This window comes from Protopterus annectens, chromosome 9.part0, assembly GCF_019279795.1.
Source record: "Protopterus annectens isolate FY-2018-M chromosome 9.part0, PAN1.0, whole genome shotgun sequence".
Taxonomy (NCBI): domain Eukaryota; kingdom Metazoa; phylum Chordata; order Ceratodontiformes; family Protopteridae; genus Protopterus; species Protopterus annectens.
The window spans coordinates 1,134,277,573-1,134,302,329 of record NC_056743.1 but is presented as its reverse complement, the minus strand read 5'-3'; the positions used below and the strand labels follow the sequence as shown (position 1 = coordinate 1,134,302,329).

Genomic DNA, 24,757 nt, shown 5'->3' with positions numbered 1-24,757 from the left:
GATGATGTCAGCACCCTATAAGTACAGCAGGAAGAGGGAAACCTCCAGGTAATGTGAATACCGCGCTCTGCTAATGCGTCCGTCTCGAGTGTCATAACATAGTTGGATAGGGGTTTGAATCCTGCAAATGCTCAGTGTGTGTGTGAGCAGGGTTGGTGTGTGTGCAAGTCTATGTGAGGGAAATGTCCCTTTTGGCAACTGGGAAAACACAATACAGGATGCACATTCCCCTTTCTAAACATTGATGATGTCAGCACCCTACAAGTACAGCAGGAGAAGGTAAGTGGCATGGACAATGACTGAGTCATATGTGTCCATGCCTCTGATTGACCTGTATGCTTGTGTTATGTGGTGGACCATAGTACCCCACGGGCATATCACTGTGACCTTCACCTTGTCCAGCCTGGTGAGCGTGACCACACTGTACCGGACAATAAAGGTAGCTAACACAACTGTGGCAGGTGTGTTGTCTAGCCATTACAGGCTGTGACTGTTTGGCACACAGGATTTGTGTGCTATGTGTTATGTGTGATGTGTTCAGGCATAACGTATGCCTGTGTGCCAGCTGCAGAGGTGTGTGTCGCTCAGGCAGGATGCTATTCTAAGGCTCCACAAATGGCCCAGTGTGTACACGTGCTTGTATTGCTGTCAGTGTAGGTCTACATCACACTGGTATTGTAGTCACTGTAGTATTGCATGCCACCTGACAGGTTATGCCAGTACTGGGTTCAGAGTGCTTAGTCCCCAGTTTGGCTATGTGGTTCTATCTCATACATGTGTTGTATGTCCATGTGTAGGGGAGAGGGTTGACTGTGTACATGTGGCAGCTGTGACATTGCCACATGACCCACATATCCCACAACTGTACCATAGAGGTGACTGACAACTGACCTTTGCACATGCTACCATAGTATTGTGATTGCCATGGTGATTAACAGCACATAGGGCCAATGGGGAACAAGGTACATAGGTTCATAGCTTAATACTAGGCTATCTGCCCTAGGGCATTTAAGAACCTAGCCAGAATGTGTTTGGCTGTCGCCATCCATTGTAAATATATCTTGCCATGCCCTTTTCTGAGGTTAGTATACTGTGCCTCTGTCTAACAGTGACACAGAAGTGATACCCGGGGTAAACTGACAATGTCCCATCCACTCATCAAGATTCCTCTTGAAGAGAGTCAATGAGGGACTCTGCCTAACCTGGACTGGGATTTTATTCCACAGTGAAGTGAGCCTCTGGGTTATGAATCTGTCCCTCCAGCATGTCCTATTTATTTCAGTGCTGAGGTTCAGGTCTCTCAAGCGTGTAGCCCGATGGGATTTGGATATTCTCAGGTGCAGCATGCCCATTAATTCGGGTTTGACATGGCATTATACATTAGGCACAGATCGCCTCTGAACAGGCGGTATGCCACTGAGTAGAGCTGGGGTTTCTTTAACCAGTCAGCATATGGCATCTGTTTGAGCCCTTTGATCCTCTTGGTGAGGTACTTGTGGGGTCTTTCCAGTTGCTGCAGGTGTCTGGTAAGGTACATCCCAACAGGGGGATTGTACTCAATTATGGACCTGATGAGGGATGAGTAAAGAGGCACGATGTCCTCCCCTGATGTAGATGTGAATCCCTTCATGATGGAGTGGGCTATATACAATGCCTTTCTAACCACTTTGGCCACGTGGTTGTCAAATGAGAGATTGCTATCAACTTGGGTCCCCAGGTCCCTAATTACTTCTTCTGTACGTAATGGAGTACCACCTATGTGGTACTTTGTGGGCACTTTGTTTTTGCCAAAGGGGATGACTATACACATTTTTACATTCAGCTGGAGGCCATGGCTCTGGCACAAGTTGTCTGTTTCTATGAGGCCCCTTTGGAAGATGCTTGTGTCAGCTGGAGAGTCGATTATGGTGGCCAGTTTGCAGTCATCTGCATATTTGGTCAGCCACAGTCCTTCCGTGTTGGCCTGTACCTCCGATAAATATATACCAAACAAGAGAGGTCCCAGGACTGAGCCTTGTGGGACACCACTTGTAACTGGTTTGGAGTCTGGCATGGCTCCAGCAGTTCTAACCATGTGGGTTCTGTCCTTGAGCCAGTGTGCAATCCATCTAGTGACATAGGGGCTCATATTTAAGCTGGTGCGCTTCTCTAGAATGCCCGAGTGGGGTATTGTTTTGAAGGTTTTGCGAGGTCCAGGTAGGCTGTGTGGACCACCTTCCCCTCGTCAATGGCCTTGGTGACTGTTTCAAAGAAATCAACCAGGTTTGAGAGGCAGGATCTGCCCTTAACAAAGCCAAACTGGGTATGAACCAGTGTCTGTAGGTCCCCAATATCTATATTTATGTGGTCCATGATGATCCTTTCCATAGCTCTACAGACCAAGCTAGTGTGGCTTATGGGGCGATAGTGTCCAGGATCCGTTGAGGCACCACCTTTCTGTAGAGGGACCACTGTTGCTGTACGCCACACTTTGGACAAATATCCTGTAGTAAGGCTGGGAATGAACAGTAGTTTTATGTTTGGTTGTAGCACGTCTTGGAGATCATGTAGGACATAGCCTGGGACACTGTCTGGTCCCATTGATGCAATGTGTATTGCTTTGGAGAGGGCGGCTCTTACCTGAGCATCTGAGATGTCAGGGGGGCAGCACTCTGCTGGGATACATATTTGCCCTTTCGGTGTGGAGGGGGGTGAGAAGTTTGCACTGAACCTGTCAGCTAGAATGTTGGCAATGTCTGTGGGTTTGGTGTTTCTATTGACATTTTGCACTACCTCTGAGCATATCTGGGAATTACCACCCAGGTTCCTAACATAACTGAAGAAAGCCTTGTGATTATCCTTAGTGTCCTGTGCAATTTCTCTCGAAGCTGGCCTTAGACATTCATATGAGTGCCTGTAGTTATTTGCTAATACTGATCAGTGATACCTTCCCTTTTTTGGATTTTGCTGTATCATTTAGTAGCTTCCTCCTGCTATTGTGTAATTTGTTCATGGCTGGGGTCCACCAGACAGGACGTCTGCCTTTGGAGGATTGGGTCTTGATTTTATTCGGGATCACATGACCCATGCATTCCTGAAGGTGTCCATAGAATGCGTTTATAGAGGAATCTGCGGTCTGGTCTGTAGTTTCCACAGGCCCGGGGGCTTTGAAGGTTTCCACCTCAGTTTTGAGGAGTGTGAATTTGCTTTAGAGAAGTTGTTCACTGTGGTGTTCTGGGAAGGGGGTGGGGTCGGGATGTGAATATCCAGTGAGATTAGTTTAGGGTCCGATCTTACCAGTGAGGGATACACTTCTGGTCTGGAGCATAGAGTCCCCATGTTGGTGATGATCAGGTCCAGTATGTTTCACCTTCTTGTGGGAGTGGTAACAAGTTGTTCCATAGCATTTGAGCTCATATATTCTAGGGATCTTTGGCCTAGGGTGTTGGAGCTAGAGTCATGCTCCCAGTCCATGTTTGGGTAGTTGGCGTCACCCAATATAATGGTGTTTGGAGAGACCTTCATATTTCCACTGTTGACAGGATGGCGCAGTGCAGTTCTTGGGTTTGGGAGGGTGGTCTGTAGCAGGCTATAACCTGGAAGGCAGTTTCACCCATTGTTAGTTGCACATGGATAGTCTCTGATGCTTGGTGCTTTGCCACCAACCTGGAGGTGTGGGTATCTTTGATGAATATCAATGCTCCCCTCCATTTGTGGTTCTTTCAAGTTTTGGGGCTGAAAAGCATGGTATGAGGTATAACCTGGTAGTGCTGGGGTGCTCTCGGTAGCCCTGAACCAGGCATCTGTTACTGCACAGATATTGATGTTCTCCATGCCAAGGAGAGTTTTGGGTGCATGCATCTTGAGGTTTAGACTTCTGGCATTGGGTAGCATTACTCTTAGTTTCTTATCCCTTGTGATACCTATGAAGGTGGGTTTGTCATTTGAGCCCTGCCTAACATAGGCACTATGGGGGTAGCAAGAGCCTTAGCCAATATCTGAAAGCCCAGGGGTGACAGGTGCAAGCCGTCCCTAGCGAAGCAGGTGGTTCAACAGAAGATGAATATGTGAGGGTGTAGTGCCTGTGATTAGTTAGCAGTAGCATATATGACTGCTCACGTGGACAAATGCCAGGTAAGTCATATGCAATGTGTCACAGGCAATGTACATGTGAACAGGACAAACAGTGACATTCTGTCAAGTGAGACATGGACATACATATAGTAAGCTATGCAGATGTCACTAGGAGTCCACAGAAGCTCTGTAACTATGCAGGTGGGATCAGTATTCCAGGGTAATTGCAAGCAAACATGCATGCAAACAAAGCTACAGTAAGCAGGGCTGCATGAAGTCCATTGTACAACAAACAAGCTGTACCACTTCCAGTAGGTAACACTGCAAATATGCAGGCACTATGCACATGTACATGGAAATACACAGGTCAGATGGCTAGGGTCCAGTCTCAGCATACACAAGTGTACAGACCATGTACTGTCAGGATGTACAATAACTGGATGGAAACCCATGTGCTCATACCTGCAGTAATACACATGTCAAATAACAGACACTGAGCCTTCACTCAGTGGTTCTATACGTAGTAGGATGTGTGCTACCTGGCCTGCCACCACAGTATCCCTGACATGTATGGGGACTCTCCCTCCTGTGACAGTTAGTTTTGTGTGTTGAGGCTGTCTAGCATGGTATGAGATGTGAGCTTGCAGTGCTAGGGTGCTCCTGTGTGTCCTGTACCAGTCGTGTAGTACTGCACACATATCAACATCCTCAAACATCCGCATTGCAGAGTCCAGTGTGGGCAACATGCCACTTGCAGTTTACATGTCCATCATTGCGTAATACATTCATTACCTTATCCCTGTGCTACCTATGTATGTAGCCTTCTGTTGACATCCTTACCACCAGTATGCCAACATGTGCAGATGATACACTATGGTACTTACCATGGGTGTAGACAACAGTACATGACAATGACACCCTTACTGCATCAGGCATGCTGTGATATACCCACAATTAATTCAGCACACAGTACTGTTAACAACATGATACTATTACTACACGTCTATGTAGTCACCCTGTGCATCAGCAACATGTTAACCTGTACCTGCACTGATGTTACAGATTGCAGGAGGTGGCACAGTTTCATCATATGCATAGGGTGTGAACTTGGTATGCCTGAGTCAGCCACCGATACCACCGATTGACATGTATGTGTATGTGTGTTGGTGAGGGACAGCAGTACAAGGTGGGGCAATGTTGATGCAGTGTGTGCGTGTATGCGGTAACCCTAGGTGTTGTCAATTCGCATGTGTGTATGGATGCACACAGTTCCACCTCATGGCTGCCATATACTGGTGTTTCTGGACAGCCACAGACTGTACCTGCCAGGTCATACAGATCAGTGTCTCTGGCCAAGGACACGGTACCTGTGCCTTGCAGGGGTGCTACGGACCATATCCGGTACCAACACAGACAGTGTACTGTCATCAGAAGCAGGTGTTCATTGACTGGACACAGATCCCTGTCGGGCCTGGCCAGAGCCACATGCACGTGGTCTCCTGGGGCGGTCTGATGACAGCACAGACCCAGCATTGCTGGGGCTGCTGCTGGCACTATGGGGGTGGCCGCGGCCCTGTTGTCATCCACGATGACTGCAAGCTGCTGCTGTTGCTGGCATACGCCCATGTCGACGCCTCAACCGTCCACCATCGCCCTGGCTCATGGACATGTAGTTGTGGAACCAGTCTAATATGGCCCCACAACGTCTGTCTATGACATCGGTGAAATTACGGATGGCAGCCGCAATGTCACGCATACTGTCAGTCATGGCTGTGCGACATGCTGTCAACTCCCTCAGACCCTGTCTGGTGTACCGTTCCATACGTGACTGTGCCTGCATGACAGCCCGAAACATAGCTGAGGTTGTAAGACCTCTGTGGGCATGTCTAACAGGGGCAGTATGCCCACGGATGCTCCCACAAGAACCCCTGGACATCTGTCTGTGTGGTACAATCTCTGGGCCATGCCCATGGCTGCTGTGTGGGGAGGCATGTGCCACAGATACCACATTACCCTGGTCAATGCCCACTGTATGCTGTCCATCACCTAGGGACATTGGTGACAAAGGGTGTATTGGCAGGATAACTGTGCACATTGATGGGGTCGACAGCTGTCTACTGTCAATCGGCTGACCAATGGCAGACCCTGGCATACCTTCCTGTGCCATTAAACAGATGTCATCATTATCAGTACCCATGGCACCTGATTCGGGTTCCCTGCTGCATGACACCAGAGCAGCACCAGAACATGTGGGAGGGAAACAGGAAACACAGTTTACAATGTCTACACATTACCAGTGATGCACACATCCACATATGCACAGGTCCAGACATGCACACATGCACACATGCACACATGCACACGTGCACAGGTGTGCACATGCACACATGCACACATGCGCACATGCACACATGCACACATGCACACATGTGCACATGCACACATGCACACGTGCACACATGCACACATGCGCACATGCACACATGCACACATGCACACATGCACAGGTGCACACATGCACACACATGCACACAGTTGCACACAATTGTACAGTACTCAGTATGCGTGATATCAACACACAGACACAGACACACCTACATGCATACAAAGAGCACTACTAAGTGAGCCTAATATTACTATTACTATCAAGACTATTACAGGTATTGTTAATACACACTCACCAGCATGGATAGGCTGCATTGCTGTTACACCGGAGGAACCTGCAGATGTGAAGAAACTAATGTCAGTGGGCACAACTGTGCCATTGTTACTGAGTATGATACAGGTCAGTAGTACAACAGTCGCCTTTCACAGGTCAGCTGCTAATATTGAGGATATCACACTTGCACATTAAATAATATGGTGACAGCTACAAACCAAGGACACACCTCACACATGCATTAACTACCAGTGTACACAACAGTCAACTATACATATGGCATATTACCTGCATGCTCACTGTCTTGCTGCTGCATGGCTCCAGCCTCCATCATAATGCATGTCTGCTGCTGTTGTTGTTGCTGGCGGACTGGAGCCACTACACTCATGAGTAGTCCCTCCAGTCTGGTGAGTGGGGGATGTGTAGCCACCCCACCACCTGTGGCGACCTGTTACCTGTGGATATCTGACGCACGCTGATGGACATTTCTGATTAAATCACTGCAGCGATGTCGTACCTGCTCATATGTCCTATTATGCGTGCCTATGTCATTTACCCGACGGACCAGGTCTTGCCACAGTGCAGACCTCTCCTGCTGATTCTGGCTGGTGCGGGAAAAGTGTATTGCATAATCCCGCACCAGGCTCTGGTGTATCTCCTCATCCTCAGCTGTGGAGTAAGCGGGATTCCGTGGGTGAGCCATGTACCTGAAAAAGAAAATAACCTGATATCAGCAATATATGTCAGCAGAATTTGGCACACATACTACACATGCTACTCGACTGTTATGATACAACATATCTCACATATATAGCATCTGTCTGTCTATTGGTGGATACACATGTAAATGGCCAGGTATCAGTGCTCAGCCAGCAACTGTGCAACAGTACCTGGCACACTCCATACGACATACTACCAAACCCCAGCAGTCAGAACACTGATTCAGGTCCAGAGCACCTCCTCACTCTGGGGGTTTTTATCTAGGTACTGTATGGCCTGCATCATCAACTACTGTGAGCTGACCACACACTAATTGCCCTGGATATACATATCTCACCTCCACCACCAGCGCAAATGACTATAGTGAATAACATTGCAGATGCAAACGTTACACTTTGTAACAGTGACATGGTATCCTTTCAGCCCACTGGGCCAGTGGCAGATACAACCCACAATGCTGACCCCTACACAAATGCTTTCTACAGACAGCTCCGAGAATGCATGGCTCATGCAATCCCATATATGACCAAGACTCTCTCCACAAAGGGACAGCATCCTGTCTGGTGGACCCCAGCCATAGACAGATTGTATTACAAAAGATGGCAGCTACTGCAAGACAGAGCATAATTCCATAAAGGGAAGGCATGTTTGAGCAGCACTAGTAAGGATCTATTTTCCATCATACAAACATCCATGGGCAACTTTGAGAGGGAAATCAAGAGGGACACTACAGATAACCAGAAGGCCTTCTTCAGTTATGTTAGCAACCTGGTCAGAATCCATCCTCTATGCCCATAGTTAGTACACAACAACAAATATTTCACTGAAACCACAGATATTGACAACATTGTGGCAGACAGGTTCAGTGCAGGTGTCACCCCCTCTCCCCAAAATAAGACATAGTTATCCCAGCTGACTGTAACCTCCCTGTCATCACAGGCGTCCAAGTGAGAGCCGCCTCATAAAGCAGAATACACAACATGACTGGGACCTGATGGTATCCCCAGCTGCATGCTACATAAACTCTGACAGGAGCTAAACACACATATAGAAGTGCTATGTAACACTAGCCTGACTACAGGATATGTACCTATACACTGGCGCACAGCAGCAGTGGTTCCACTCCACGAAGGAGGCACCTCAACATACCAATACAATACAACACAATACATTACATTACAATACAATACTATACAATATGCTATTGCCCCTGGGACTACAGCAGCATACTGTTCTGCTACCCTGACCATTGTGACACATGTGGTGTGATGGTAGCTGCTGCTGTCACACAGTTACACAGGGTGACTCATATGGCATATTACCTACCTGACTAACATTCAGCAGGGGTATGTGTGACATGTACTCATGGGGAGTCTTGCTTCTTAACACTGTGTGATTTATTGCAGGGTATGTCTTATCTGTGGGTAGGAACATTTACCTACACATGTGCTCTCTATTGCAGTGGCATGGGCGACACACAGCAGACATTTAGGTTGTGGATGGTGTGAGGTGTTACTATGGTTGTTGGACATCTGTCATGGGTGTGACTTACGTATGTAAATCCGGGAGCGGTAACCTCTATGTGGGTAGTATGTGTGTACTCTGTGGTGTTGTCAGTCACTGTGCATTGGTAATGTGTTTGTGAGCATTGTCACAGTGTTGTACATGTCACTGTGTCCTTCTCCATATCTGTAGCTGTCATGTGAGGTCCATACCATGGCATCCATTATGTGGTGTGGAGGGGTACACCGACCTACATGTCCATAGCTGACACCCCATGTCTGCTGACACATACCATGTGCAGGTATTCCAGGAATAGTGTGCTACTGTGAATATCATTGGGGGCACTATTGTACACATTTATGACCCTGTTCACCCCTGACACATGCAGTGGTGGGCAGCCAATCATATATCTGGTGGTTACTGGTGTAGGTGATTTGAAATGGGGTATGGTACTCCAGTTTTGACACTGGTGTTCACTCCATGCCTTTGTCACCAGGCACCTGTTGCAATACATCTGTACACATGTGCCTCACTCAGAATATATATACATCTCTCTCTCTCTCTCTCTATCTATATATATATATATATATATATATATATATATATATATATATATATATATATGTATATAGATATATCTATATGTGTATATATAGATATATCTATATGTATATATATATGTATATCTATATGTATATATATGTATATCTATATGTATATGTTCGTATACATATACACATATATATATATTGATGTACATATATTGCTATAGATATGGAGGGGGACACAGAGGGGGTGAGAGTGACAGAGGGGGTGGGACAGTGGGTGTTGAGGTCGTCATATACAGTCATACCTGTAGATAGTCAGATCAGTCTGTCTATGTATATCTATCAACATATATCTATATCTGTATGTGTGCATTACATATATATGTTTGTACATATTCTATCTACATCTGTCTATGTATTCCTACATCTCTCTCTATGTATGTATACATATATGCATATCATATATATATATATATATATATATATATATATATATATATATACATACATACATATTTTGACATACATACGTATCCATATGATAGACAGGTATATCAACATGTTTGTCTACCATACTGTATACACACACTAACATACTGCTAAACATACATAACTGTGAAACTTACTTTGTACATTGCACTACAACCTACAGTCAACCTACATTGATATGTGCACATAGATGCTCTCACATACAAATGTATGTACAGCCTTCACTGATAGTTGCTGTATGTCCCCTGTCCTTTACACATCTTCATATACATATGGATACAGACCAATGACACATATGGAGGGTTCACAGTATGTAGACCTTTATAGTATTACTTTACATTACCTGTGTTTGTCACAGCTGCTTGTGTTGCCATCTGGTTTTCTGTCCTGCTGCTCCACTTACCAGTTGTCAGCTTTCAGCTGGCTGTTGCTGAACAGTTTTGTTTGTGTCTGCTTAATTTCAATTTTCTCTGTCTCTGTCTCTGTCTCTCTCTGTCTGTCTGTCTGTCTGTCTCTCACGTCCTCCTCAGGGTGCTATGAAAGTATTGCATGTGTGGACTGGGAGTACAGCATACTTTTGTAGGTATCTGCATATGTCCATGTGATGGCCTCTGCACCAATTGTTAGCCAGCATTTGCTAATTGCATGCAGCCAGTTGTGTACTGATTGCAGTTCTCACTGTGATTTCAGAACAGTGCTATAAAAAGGTATGTGAGATAGGCGTAGCCCTTTCAGATTTTAAGGGCAGGGACCATGCTGGTATGCTGTGGACAATGTTCTGTGAGTGTAAAGGTTGGTATCTCTCTCATATTTCCAGCTGTGTTGTAGATTAACATTCCTCCATTCATTTCTCCAGTTTCCTATACTAACTGTGTATGTACACTGACACCTACAACTACTACTACTGTTAATGTGTGTGTGTGTGTGCTTTCCTTTCACTTTTGCTTGCACTTTGTTGCTAAGGCTTCAATATTTGCCCTTTACAGTCACTACTTGTATGCCTGCTAGGTGTCCTGACTGTAGTGTGCTGCTGTAGCTTTCCTATTTTCCATGTACATTCACACCTTGGAATACTTGCTATATCTGCTAGGGTGTTACAGCATGCAGTGTGGTCTGGCTATGGTGTGGGCCTTGACATCTATTAGGGTATTTGAGTATGCTGCTGAGTAGGCCCCAGAGACTCTCAGGTTCATCTGTTATCTGCCTCATGGAATGGTACATATCAGTGGGGTGCACCCATTAAATTGTCTGGTATGCTGCAGTTGTGACTGTGGGTTAGCATGAGCATATGTATTACGACACTTATTCTGCCATGCAAGTGGTGAATACTTTCAGGACTCCATAGTTACCATTGCATGTGTTGTTACACCTTTCTGCCTACTGTTTATACATTTCACATGGAGTCTGTGGGACATCCCTGTAAGTCATTCACTGTTGATATGTCTAGGCTCCTAACTATTCAAATATGGTGGTGTCAGACCTCTCATGTGTACAAATATTTGCAGGTTGTCCACATTTCTGCCTCATATTTTGGTCAATATCTCATGCACAGCTTTTTCTGGCAAATCACTCTGGGCTCAAGTCAGAATATAGTGACAAACATTCAAGTTTCAGACTTCATACCCTTCCAAACATCCCACAAAATGCAGACCCTGTTACTCTCTGAACTGTCTGCGTTTGTTGTAACATTATTTGTAATGTGTCCCTCGTTTTGAGCCTTTGCTCCACATATTTTATTACTTGGTCCGGATGTGCTCCTGTAAGAGGTTGTGGGTATGGGCAGTGATTATCCCACTGTGAGTATGTGTGTGGCTTGCAAGGTGCTACAGTGACATTATTACCTACTAGCTACCAACTAGCATGGCTGTTTCTGTTCACACACTACTATTATGGAAATCCACTAGTTTTGACAGTAATTCTAAATGACATGCTTTGTGTACTACACATCCTATATTCCCTTTACATTCATTCCTACTATTACACGATATATTTATTTTAGCACAATGTTCTTGTATAAGAGTCATGGTTTAGTGGTAAGTCATGCAGACTACTGTTTCCTGGGTTCGGGACTGACAGTGGGATTTTATTTTGCTTTTGAACTGACTACAGGACCTGTCAATCAGAGTGACTAAGGCACTTTTAAGCAGTTGTAACCGGGTTAGTGCTGGTTTGCGTGGAGCTCACGCATGCGCACTAAGCGTTTAGCTCAGCACACAAGCGCACACCCGCTTACAACCGCTTAACGTGCTTACTCTTAGACACCAGCCATTTTCTTTGAAAGAAATGAAAATGGGGAGACAGGAAAGTGGTGAAAAAGGGGTCACAAAGAGGGTAAGACAGTAGGGAAACAAGCTTGGGATTTGCAGGAGGGATGTAGGTAAGGCCCATAGCTGCCCATTTCTTCATCAGCAACAGCTGTGCATATGTTTGTAATCTGGTGTGACATTTGATACCTTCCACCCCTGAGAGAGGTGTAAGGGCAACAATAATACTTGTTGTACAGCCAATTGTAATTGATAGTTTCCATGTCTGGTAGACATATGTGCGGAATGGGCAGCTATGTATGGGGCGTAATTTTTTTGTGGGTACAGAGTGCCCTTTTTTTTTTTTCAGGTGAGAGTGGTATGTCAGGTGAAGGAAGTCGGTATAGCTGGGGAGGTAGGTTGGGTAGGTCAACAGACAAGACAAACAAGATGCATACAGGGGTGGTGTATGACACGTGTGGGGGGGTTACACAATTGACGGGGACTGAGGTTTGGATATCCAGAGCCCATGAGCCCACAGATGGCAACAGTGGAACTGATATCCCCACCCATGGGCAGTTGCCACTGTTCCTTCACTGCCCAGGACTGGGCTGTGCTGGGGGCTGTGTAGGCCGGGCAACAGGCATGCCCGTAAGTTGTGCCACCTGTGCCTCAAGCTGGCGTAGGGGCTCGAGAACAGTGTCCTGGATCGCCTTACGCACCACAGTCCGGATGCTATGGAGGGTGAGTGGTGGTTCTCCTCCAGCCACGCTTGTAGAGGGGGGACGGGCCCCATCCCCTGCAGCACTTCCACCCGCAGGTGGCACAGGGCCACCGGAGGAGGGTCCAGACTGGGCACTAGTGCCAGGTGCACTCGCCAGCTGAGGTGGGAGAGGTGGGTCCGCTGAAACCCGCCTTCCCTGTCGTCCTATGTTTTGCATTGTGTCATGACAGTTTGGGTTAGTAACATACAATACCATTCGCAATTAGTTGTAACAGCATGCATTAGTATTCCCATTAACCAAACACCCAGATATTCACACCATTGAACAGCAAGCATAACACATGCATAATTTGAACAGCAATACACAGTCCAACAACATGCAGGGTTGATTGATGGCAACAGACCATCAGGTTTGGATGTATTAACAGGGCAGATGCATCAACGGACATGCAAATATTTATGACCCATCAGGACAAATGTCCAGGGGTGTTAATTGTGATTGCACATACCATTTTCACGTGGAATGGATTATATGTGGTTATAGGGTGGGGTGAAGAAAATATTATTAACACCTTCGAATACCAATACATATGCTGTACATTTCTAATAGCTACAGATATATACACACTACTGTTCTAACTACAGTTTCCTATATGATAACTACTTCAATTTGGTGATAGGACTGTTACTGCTACATCAATATACATTTTATTGTTATTCATACACATTCATATCTGGCTTTGTTCAGCTACATCATCCTGCTACATTTGCTTTATATAGCTATAGACAACTGTGGATGTTTGATATTTCAGACAATCATACTATCTGCATATTGCAGACTGAGAGCAGCATATCCAGATTTTGGGATACACATTCCAGCTGCAGCAACACTTTGGACACATTTCGCAGTTTGGTTCTACTTGTCACATTCATTTCATTTTGTACTGACTGCAGTATACTTTATGCAGGGGTTATTACTACTTTATTGGTGGATTCATAACTCTTTCGCACACCCTCTCACTTGTTTTCATTTTACTATTCAGGATGGTACTTACTTCTAGGCTTTATTGACATGTTTTACCTGTAGTTATTACAATCCTTTCCAGCAGTCTCACTTCTGTCATGTTTCAGTATTTCAACAGGGATATATTTCACACATGTGAGTTGCTCATCTTCTGCAGCTGTACTTTTCAGCCTGCTGCAGGTTGTGCACTATGATATTATAGGTGGGGCATCTTTATTTCAGACTTTATTTCAGACATTTTCATTTTTCCTGTTTGGATTTCAGACTGCAACACACTTTTGTAATCAAGCAATACTTGCAAACACTTTTACACTGTTACTTGCACATTTTATTACTTAGTGACTACACTGCACTCTTTTGCTAACTGTCATACTTTTATATTTCTTTACAGTTACTGGGAGTGGATTACTGACCTGCCTGGTGACGCAACCGCACCAGCCTATCGCCATAGGCTCTGCGGTTCGCAGAACAGACACCTGCAGCTGTAATATAAATGAAGTAATATTGGAATACACATCTCCATAATATCAGCTAATTTAATTTCTTACATACATAATTAAATGTAACTTACTCAGTAGTGGGGCGTTGGGCATTTGCCGGGCCTCCTGGATCCAAAGGTTCAATTGGTCCTGCTTGCGTCTCTTCAGGTCCGCATGGTGGTGATGGACCTGCTCACCAGTCCTTGGAATCCCTGTGGCACTGGTAAGATCATGAGCCAACCGGTCCCACGCCTCAGCCCTATATGCTCCTCACAGGACCTGGCCCTGCTTGAGTTGGGCCTCATGATTGTGGACTAGGATCCAGACCATGTATCTGGACTCCTCAATGCTCCACCTCTGTGCTCGAAAGCAACTACCCTCACCTACACCTGACATTCTGGCTGCAAGTCAGTTCTACAATTGTTTATGCTGTGTATTCCCGCCTATGGGGCTTATATATGCCGTTTTTCCTGCACTTATCTGTGACTGGCCATTTTGGAATTGTATCCACTTTACAAAACCTGCTTTGTCATGCTCCACTTTCTATTCATTCCTATATATTTGCTATTACTGCATTGCTGAGTACAGCTGTCGTAGCTTAGTGGTTCAGTACCTTGACTATGGTGCATGGTATCCTGGGTTCGAACTTGGCCACTGCTTTTTATATTTTATGACTGTCTAGACAGGCTAGGGGGTGAGTCTGTGTAAAGGCAGTTTTGTTACAGCTTGCTCAACGTTGCCCGTTGGTTAGCTTGTTGGCACGGTGCGCAGCTCCGCACAAACGGGGTGCGCTGGCTTACGCCTCATTTGGCTGTCAGCATGCATAGTACGCTCAGCTCAGCTAGGGGCACACAGTTTCAGCGTGTGAAACCACTGCTCACCTATGGGCACTTATTTTGCACCTGTTAAACCACTGCTCACCTACGGGCAGATGCACTCACCTTGTTAAACTGTAGCTCAGCTATAGGCACATCTGGCATTTTTTATTGTTTTGTTACCTCACATTTCTTCGAAATAAATGGACTATTTCATTTCATTTTACATAAAATATGATTTTATATGTGTACATGTTTGTCAGGGACTTGTTTCGTGCTTATTTTGCTAAAAATAAAAATTGGTGTTGTGGGGGCTCGAACTATGAATGCTTGCTCTTCAGCTGACATCTCTACCGCTACGCTATTGCTTCTTGGCTTACTTTGCATATTTAGTTCTTATATGCTTTCCCACTGACTGCTAACTGCAGCTGCGCTACGGGCACGCCCACGTAAACGAGCGCACTCACAGGCAAACATCTTTACAATTTAAAAAAATATATAACATGTTCATTTATATATTTTCTGTTCATAATCTGTGGGGGCATGTGTTGTGTTGTGTTTATTCACATTTCCGTGGACTCTGTCGTGGGTGTTTACTTTGGGCACTTTTACTCTTCTGGGGGCATGTCCGCTTGCAGGGCTCGGCCTACGGACACACCCCCTACTGTCTTACATGGACCGTGTTAGACTTAGGTGTGATTCAGCATGCTCTCATGAATATGCAGAGCATGCTGACATCACTCCATTTAACTGCAGCCTCCGTGTAAGAGTTATAACTCTTACACGGAGGCTTCGTGAATCCTGCCCAAGGTGTTGTTTTCATATTTGTGCTTGAATGTTATGACTTTATTATGTCTATCTGGTTTTCATTCTGTTATGTATCTGGAGCTTTTCTCCCATGGCCTGTGCTGAAAATGGGTCCCTCATGACCTATTTGGACTTTCCCGGTAAACAAATGCCAAATAAAAAAATACAGTTGGCATCCTTTACACCAAGCAGTACTGAATGATTTGTTTTGCATGTTGCTCAACTACTTGCACCATATTCACTTGTTAGATGTCTATAATCAACAAACAATAATGGACATAACTTGTTATCATGCGCAAAATTCCATTTTATATATTAATTTCTTACTAAATTCATACTTACATTTTTCATTATTATCGCTTTTTTACTAACAGAAAATCATGATTTTGCATTGCAAAATTGCCTGCATGCAAAATTATTTAGTCATTTATTTATAAAATCAGAAATTATTTTCATTGTTAAAATCATTTGTATTGTTTTTAGATAAATTGTGCACTAAAATGCCATGTTCTATCTTGTTTATAGCCCTTCTGTTGTGCAAAAAAAATGATTTTTGTGTATTCATATCCTCATATACATATTATGTATCCCACCATGCGCCCCAGCTCATAGCAGCAGAAGGTTTCCATCTCTTAACTGTTGTGCAATTTATCTTATTTTATCATCATTTCTTCTCCAGCTTTGGTGACCTAGGCCTGGAAATTACTTATATATAAATAGTCCAACCTCAGTGTGTTTATTTTGTTCTTACATTCAAGTGTAATAGCTTGTAATGAAATAATAAGAATGCAGTCTGAAAGGAAAGCTGATTCTGATATTTTCTTATTCTTTAAACATCACAAAAGTTAATCTGCATCACACAGTGCTCGCTGTCCCTATTCTTGCAGAAAGACCCTGATTGTGCCTCATATTTTTGCCCTATCCCTTGAAAAGATTACGGTTAACTATGACAAACATTTTAGTTTTGTACTTCTTACAATTCAAAAAAAAACATGTTGATGCAAAATATGTTGTTCATTTTTCTAATTGAATTAAGAATACTATTTCAAATTTGCTGATTGTTTTGACCATTTGTCCATCTTTTTTTTGGCTTTATCCCTGATTATTGAGCAAATAAATTTAAAACTAAGCCACATGGATGTATAAGCGGATATGGATATGATCTCCAGCACCATTTACTAGTAACTTCTTTTTTGGCAACCACCAGTATTAAACTCAGCAATGCCTTATTATGTCTAAGCAATTCTGATGTTGTGTCATAGCTCAAAAAAAATCCTTAGTTACAACAATTTGCTCATCCAGTATTTTTGATGGAGTAGTCTGCATGGGAATTTTTGATGTCTCCAACTAACTGCACTCCCAAAAATATATATTCTCAATTATTTCTTTCTTTCCCATCACACATCCAGCATTTGCAAACTACCTGAGGAAAATTTATTTGGAGTCTGCTTGGGGTATAAAAATACCTATGCAAATACTTCCAAACAAAAATCCTGAATCTTCTAGACTTTGTTGCACATTTGGGAGCCATAAGTATATCCTGTCATTGTTTCTTTGTGAATTGCCTATTCAATATCTCTTTCTAATCCTTTCCAACCTCCTTTGATTGATTCATGCCATATTTTATATTCCCTACTAATTATCCCTTTTTTAACAACAGCTTCTTTTTTAGACTCTAGCAATGATGGTCTTTTATTTAAGATTCCCATATCAATCCTTGATAGGGAAGGCAATCTCTAGCCTGCAATCTAAATGTATTCTTGGCCTCTTCCCATTATCTTACCTTTCCCTGTCTAATCATTTGCTCCCAATACATTGGTTCCTTTGCCAGATTTGCCCAGTAAATTCCAGCTCCCTCTTACCTATCCTCTTTACCCCTAATTGCAGTCATCCCTATTGGCAGAATCACCTTTCTCCATTCTAGTTTTGGCTTAGTTCTTAGATTACTTTTTGCTACTTTATGAGTATAATATTCTGTATGGTTATTGTTATTCTCCTTTAGGACCTGCATCCAAAATCCCAGTCTCTCCTTATTTCTTGAGCTTCCCCAATTCATCATCCCTTTCCACTTTGAATTATAGGTTTCTGCTTGTGCTATGTATTGGAGCCTTAACTGTGTAGCTAAGAAATACTCTTTTAAATCAGGTAATCACAAATAACCTTGTTCTATTAGAAGAATTAACTTATTCCACTTGACTCCTCCCCTCTATGTGCAGCTTGAGCATTAGTCACATAGCATGACAACAAGAGTCTGGCTAAATGGTTGTACAATAAATCCTGCATACTTGCAGTACTATATACTGCTTCTTGCTGACAAATCTACCAAAAATAACTAAGCAGTCCCACACAAATCTGCAGATGACCTGAAAGTGATCTGCATAATGTCTTGGCTTTTAACCTGTAGAGTTGACTGCCTCCATGCAGATGGGTTGAATAAGACTTATTTTTTGTTGTTTATTTTTCCCCAAGGTTTGTTATCACAATTATTGCTTGCAATGCCATGGCTCTCTGAGTCCTTACTCCCCTAGTTTTGTGTATCTTAATATAGTTCTACAGGTATTTCTTATCTCTCAGTGGTCCAAGATAACCAGGCCACTTCATACTAGGAAGTGAGTTTAGGAATGCAATGGACTTGACAGACACTGCCACTGTCTGTCGAGGCTGGGTTAAATAAGTGTGAAATCCTACCTCTGTTTTGATGTGATGGTTTGATAGAGAGGAGGAGTGCAATTGTGCCATATTAGGAATACTCCCCAGATCTGCGGCAGTGTGTCACAGAAATGCCAACTCATTTATATTGTCACAGCACTGGATTACTTACACAACACTAGTATCACCACAAGTGATAGTGCACAACCTGCAATATACTGCCACACCCTCCCTCTGGAAGAGTTAATCAGGCTTCTTCCTCATCATTCCTCTTCCCCCAGACACCAACTCCAGCAGGTACTTCTCACCTGGCTTATCTGGCTATTCCTCCATGCCTACAGAGCTGGGTTGTATGACCTTTCTGCTAGTGATAGATGGTAAAGCACCAGGAAGTCATGGACTTGGATATGATATAGTACAGTGCTGAGCAGTCAGCGTAAGTTTGTCAGCTGAAGCAAAGGTTAAAGTTATGAGATTTAGATCCCATGGTAATTATTTTGATTCCTTCAGTCCTCATTTGCCTACTGTGTGACCCTGAGGAAGTCACTTAACCAGGTAATGGTCTTGCATTGCCCTTGAAAAGGAACTGTAATCCTACAGGTCTCACATCACCTCAGTCTCGTCTTCCTCTCATGTTTTTTAATCTCTACTTTACTGCCTCTCCATGTATCCATGTCAAGATGAGTTACTCAACAAATGATTGTCAAATTATCAGTATGTAAATGTAGCTGTTATCTTGTTATTATTATACCAATGTAATTTCTTCTATCTAATTGTATTGTGATTTTTCTCTTTATTGTGGAGCTTTTCTCCCCGGGCCTCTACGGAAAAAGGACATGTATCCAGCTAGACTAGCCCGGTCAACAAATGTAAAATAAATAAAATAAAAAATAAATAAATAAAACTGTGTGTCCAGTGGGGCTCCCATTTTACAAATACTGTAGGTATTATACAGTCCTGAACTTGGAATAAAATAAATGAAGGCAAATTCTGCATAATAAAAGCACAAATATGATGGACTAATATCTTATGTCAAGCGTTTCAGTAATTTGTCTTTCAGGATTGTGACAGTAAGATTACTTTAACTCCTCTTTCAATTTTTTCAGGTGACTGTGTGGAGGTGCATGGCTTTGACACCAGCACTGGTGTGGCGATCACTTTTGGACTTATCCTGTTATTTGTTCTTCTCATCATAATTGGACCTCCATTTTATCGCATCGTTAGGAAAAGATGTAAGTTCTGACTTTGTAACATTCTGATCACTGCTCCACTATATCTGCTTAATAATGTGCAGTTCACAATTACTTGGTGCTTCTTTCTTTAAATCTGAAGTGCCTAATTAGATACATAAAGTGTGCTTCCTGGTGCCCCAACTCTGTGCATAATGAGCTGTCTATGCAAGGGTAACCAGGAGTACATTGCAATGGATGCCCATGACATTAAAAGTTAAGAATGTTTTCCCCTGCCACTCTGGAATGCAACATGTTTTCCCCTGCCACTCTGGAGTGCAAAATGCATATATATTTTTTATCATCAGTGGATTTGCACACAATATAGTTGGCAGTTTCTATTTTCAGTAGTTTTAAAAAATTATGAAAACTTTACTTGTCATTGTGATATATGATGTAGACATTCTTCAGTTGTATTCATTCTGACAGTGTCTGAATATCTGCCTTCACATGATGTGCACCACTGCATAAAGGTTCCTAGGTCCATAGGTGTATACAACAATAACAACCACACAGGTCTCTTTAAGCCTAGCCATTCAGTCTAAATGTATCCAACAAGTTCTAGTTCCATATAGGTTACTTTAAGGGGTACATATAAGCTAGAGCATGAGTGTTCAAGTATTTACAGGTTGTCTCTGTCCATTAGAGACATAGGTAATAGACCAGGGGTGAATTCATGATTTCCCATCCACTGGTCCAGATTATGCTTGAATAGGGTAGAGAAAAACTGCTTTACATGGATGGGAAGTCTGTTCCAGAGAAGTCTATTCTCTTATATACCTGTCCCTCTAACATGTTCAGTTTATGTTGCAAGCAAGGTTTAAGTTCCTGGATATAGTAATTCTGATGTTACTTGTTTTGCTGATATGCAAGAGGTTCAGCAGAGTAGGATCCAGGGATGCCTTGTTTAACAGACATAGATAGTCCCTCGATAGTTTGCAGGAGACAAGAATACACAAATAGGGCTTTGAGGCAATCACATAGAACATGTTGTTAATGTCTGTACTCCTTTTGTGAGGAACCTCTGTGGACATTCCAGTTGCTGCATGTCCTTGGTTAGGTACATACCAAGGGGGCACTGTACTCAGTGATGGGCCTGATAAGGGCTGAATACAGTGGAACTATGATTTCTTTGGACCTAAATGCAATACCCTTTCTTATTAGTCGAGCAATGTTAATTATTTCCTTACTACCTTAATTACATGTTGGTCAAAAACCATATTGCTGTGAACTTATGTCCCCAAACCCCTAACCACTGGCTCTATTCTAAATGGTGTGCTATCAATGAGGTAGTTTCCTGAGGTAGCTGACTTCCAAAAATGTATTATTGTACATTTCTTGGCACTGGGTTTTAAACTGTGGCTCTAGCAACAGTTATTTGACTGTGATAGCCCTTCCTGGAAGAGATTATTGCCTTGGGGGAGTCTATGAGTACTCCCAGTTTGTAATTATCTGTAGACTTGGTTAGATAGATGCCCTTGATGTTAACCTTGATTTCCAAGAAGTAGATGGCAAAAAAAGGACTGGACCTAACATAATGCCCTGAGGGAGTTCCTTTTGACCAGCCTCTTTGTGGAGATATGTCCCAGGGAGTTAGGATAGAGGAGTCTATCTGAGAGCCAGCTGACTATCCAACATGTACCATAGGCATTTATGCCTAATTCCATGCATTTCTTTACTATGCCTGAGCGGGCATTATATTAAATGTCTTGGCCATGTCAAGATAGGAAGTATGCACTATTTTGCCCTCATCCATTGTCTTGGTGACCTTCTTGAAGAAGTCCACTAGGCTGAAAATGCATTATCTACCCTTGATGAAACTGATCCATGATAATTCTTTATATGACTTTGTATATGAGACTAATCAGACTAACAGGGCTGTAGTTTCTGAGGTCTGTAGAAGCCCCCCTGCAAAGGGCTGACTGCTGCAGTTCTCCATTCACATGATATGAAGCTTGACTGGAGGCTACAGTTAAATAGTGGCTCCAGTGGCCCCGATAGTTCATGTTTCATGCTATTTAGGAGGCATCATGGGATATTATTGGGGCCTATTGATATGATGCTCTTAGCCTTGGAGATTACATTTAGAACCTGTTCCCTAGTGATGGTTGAGGGGGTATTATATTCAATGGTATTTCCTTAGGGGATGGCTGGGGGAGTATAAAATTTGACATGAATTTGTTAGCCAGTAAATTTGCTATGCCATCTAACTCTATGTAGGTGGCTCCATTTACAATTAGTTCTGCACATTGTTGTGTACAGCTTCTGCGGTTACAGACATAGCTAAAGAAACATTATGGTTGCCTTTGGTATGGGATGTTATTTTTACCTCAAAATTGACTTTCATAGACTTGATTTGCCCTCTGAGTTGTTTGTTTAGATTGATGAGGGAGTTTTTTTTTATCCTGCTGGATACCGTATGTCCTAGGTTTTGCTATGACTTTCTTCCCTTTGTTGATGTCTAGATTCCACCAGAGTGGCTTGTTTTTTTTTTTTGGGGGGGGGGGGTTCTTCTCAGATTATTCCTAGTAGGCACAGTGGTCTTTATGCATCTGTTAACATGACTGTACAGGGTATTTGTGAACAGTTCCGCATAGGCAGCTGTGTTCTCAGGGTTTGCAGGGGTGATATTTTGCCATGGTTTTCATTTAATAATAGGAAGTTTGCCTTTGAATAGTTCCTAAATGAGATGGGGTTAACTGGGGTTATTAGTTTTATTTCAAAGCAGATAGCGCTGTGGTTTGACCTTACCAGAAAGGAAATTACTTCGGGGGGGTTTGCAGAATTCTCCCATGTTTGTGAGGGCCAGGTCCAGTTCGTTTGTGCCCTAATGGGCATGTGGAATATCTGGTCCAGGGTGTTTATGTTAACAAATGGTCATGCAAGTTTTGGGTCATGTATGATTCCTAATTTATAGAGAAGTAGTTAAAGTCACCCATGAACATGGTATTGGGTTCTATGATGAGTGTCTCCATAAGTTTATTTATGACTTACATTTTTCTTAGGTTATAGAAGGGGGACCTATAGCTTGCAAGGATATGGTATGGGACTTTGTCAATAGTAATCTGGATTTGGACAAGTTAAAAACAGTTATCCTGTTTGACCAGCCTTGAAGTGAGCTTGTTACTGATGTAAATGGAAACACCTCCACTTTAGTTCCTGCTGGAATGTATTGTAGGCCTGCACTGTGAGAATGCTCTTCATGGCTTATCTAGTCAGATCACAGCTGGATAGGATGAGACAAGGGTACTTTTCCCAAGTTTGAATTCTAGCTGCCTTTTAGAGGGCTTTGGACACTGAGTGTCAGAAAACATTTTTATACTACACATATAAGGGTGTACAGTACACATAAATAATTGTGTCTACATGACTAAATGTATTCCTTGAATCCTGCATATACACAGTTCATCAATGTTGAGAAGTATGGGGTGGTATTGATAGCTCAGTATCATTTTGTGAGGGTACAGATTGTGAGGCCTAGACAAAGGCCTGTAGTAGGTCTTTTATCTGACGAATGAAGTGCAGAGATATAAACAAACTAAAACTTCAATACACAGTATGTGCTCACACAAGGCCTTTCACAACAGAACAATACATTCTTTAGATATGCCAATAACACAACATTCCATAGCTTATGAAGGTGCTTCCTGTCACTGCAAATATACTGTTTATTTTGTCTTAAAGGAAGATTACTTACTTTGCATATCATTTTGTCATTACATTCTTTAAACATGCTTTGCATGCTCTAATTCCTTGTTTGGCTACCAGGAAACATCACACTATTAGCTTTACCCCAGTTAAGAGTTTTTCAGTTGAATAATGTACTTCCACTTTGAGATGATTCCTGGAACATAGTTTCTTTGCCTGTATGTGTGGGTTTATCTATTAGTTACTCCTTTATATTGCAGGGTGCTCTTTTGTCCCAAGAGTCGGTGTTCTGTCTTGGAGTCTTATTTCATATTTTCATTTTAGCACCACCATTCTACCTTGTCAGCTGCCATTTTATCACGATAGGCAATGTTTCATTTTGATATGCCTGATTTACACTGATGTGCTGTTTTATTCTGCAACAGTATGTTTAATCACACTGCTGTTATGCCCTGAAGACATCCCTTCCATCCTTATAACACATACGCTGGCTTTTCCTTCATGTTTGTAAAAAAATCAGGGTTGTAAGACATCAAAGAAAAGCAATCATCAATGCATATATTGTTTACATGAATGTAAGCATGTGTATATTTATCTGTACAGGCATGCATACACAGACACGCATGCGCACATGTGCATACACTTCTTTGCTCACAGTGTATCTGGTAATTAATAATGCTAGACTGTGTACTTAATAAAAATTAATCATTTGTTTGCAAGATCGTAACTAACAGTATACTGTTATCAATTCTTTCCAGTCCGTTTGAAAAAGCAACGTCAGTGGATTGGACCGACAGAAGCAGGCCACAATGGTAAGATTTTTAATTGTGTGTGGGGGTAGACAATTGCTCAATTTATAATGTGACTGACAAAGTTATTTACTAGTAGTTATAGTTACATATGTTGTGATGGTAAACAGAACATAGAATGATTTTATAGTTACTGGGTTCATTTTCTTTGATCAAGAAAGAAATATAACTGCAGTTGGAAACTAGTGATGCTGCTTTGGGTCCATTTTACATCAGGAATCTGTCTGCTCCTCTTTGTAATGCAGAATTCTGTAAATAGTCCCTTTTTGTACAACTCTTAACAATGCATCCACTTTTCCATCCAATCAAATTATTCAGATATGCTTTCACCCATCATAACCACTATCTGTTTTCTGTT

At 42.8% G+C, this 24,757-nt stretch overlaps 1 protein-coding gene across 2 annotated transcripts in view; it reads left to right on the top strand.

Moving 5' to 3' along the window:
* CD5 (CD5 molecule) overlaps positions 1–24,757 on the top strand; it is a 469,322-nt gene that overhangs the window by 253,350 nt on the left and 191,215 nt on the right. For both annotated transcript variants that reach the window (XM_044083991.1, XM_044083989.1), the window contains exons 7-8: positions 19,820–19,945; positions 24,349–24,402. In XM_044083991.1, coding sequence (XP_043939926.1) covers positions 19,820–19,945; positions 24,349–24,402 — 180 coding nt within the window. The remainder of the gene's footprint in view (positions 1–19,819; positions 19,946–24,348; positions 24,403–24,757) is intronic.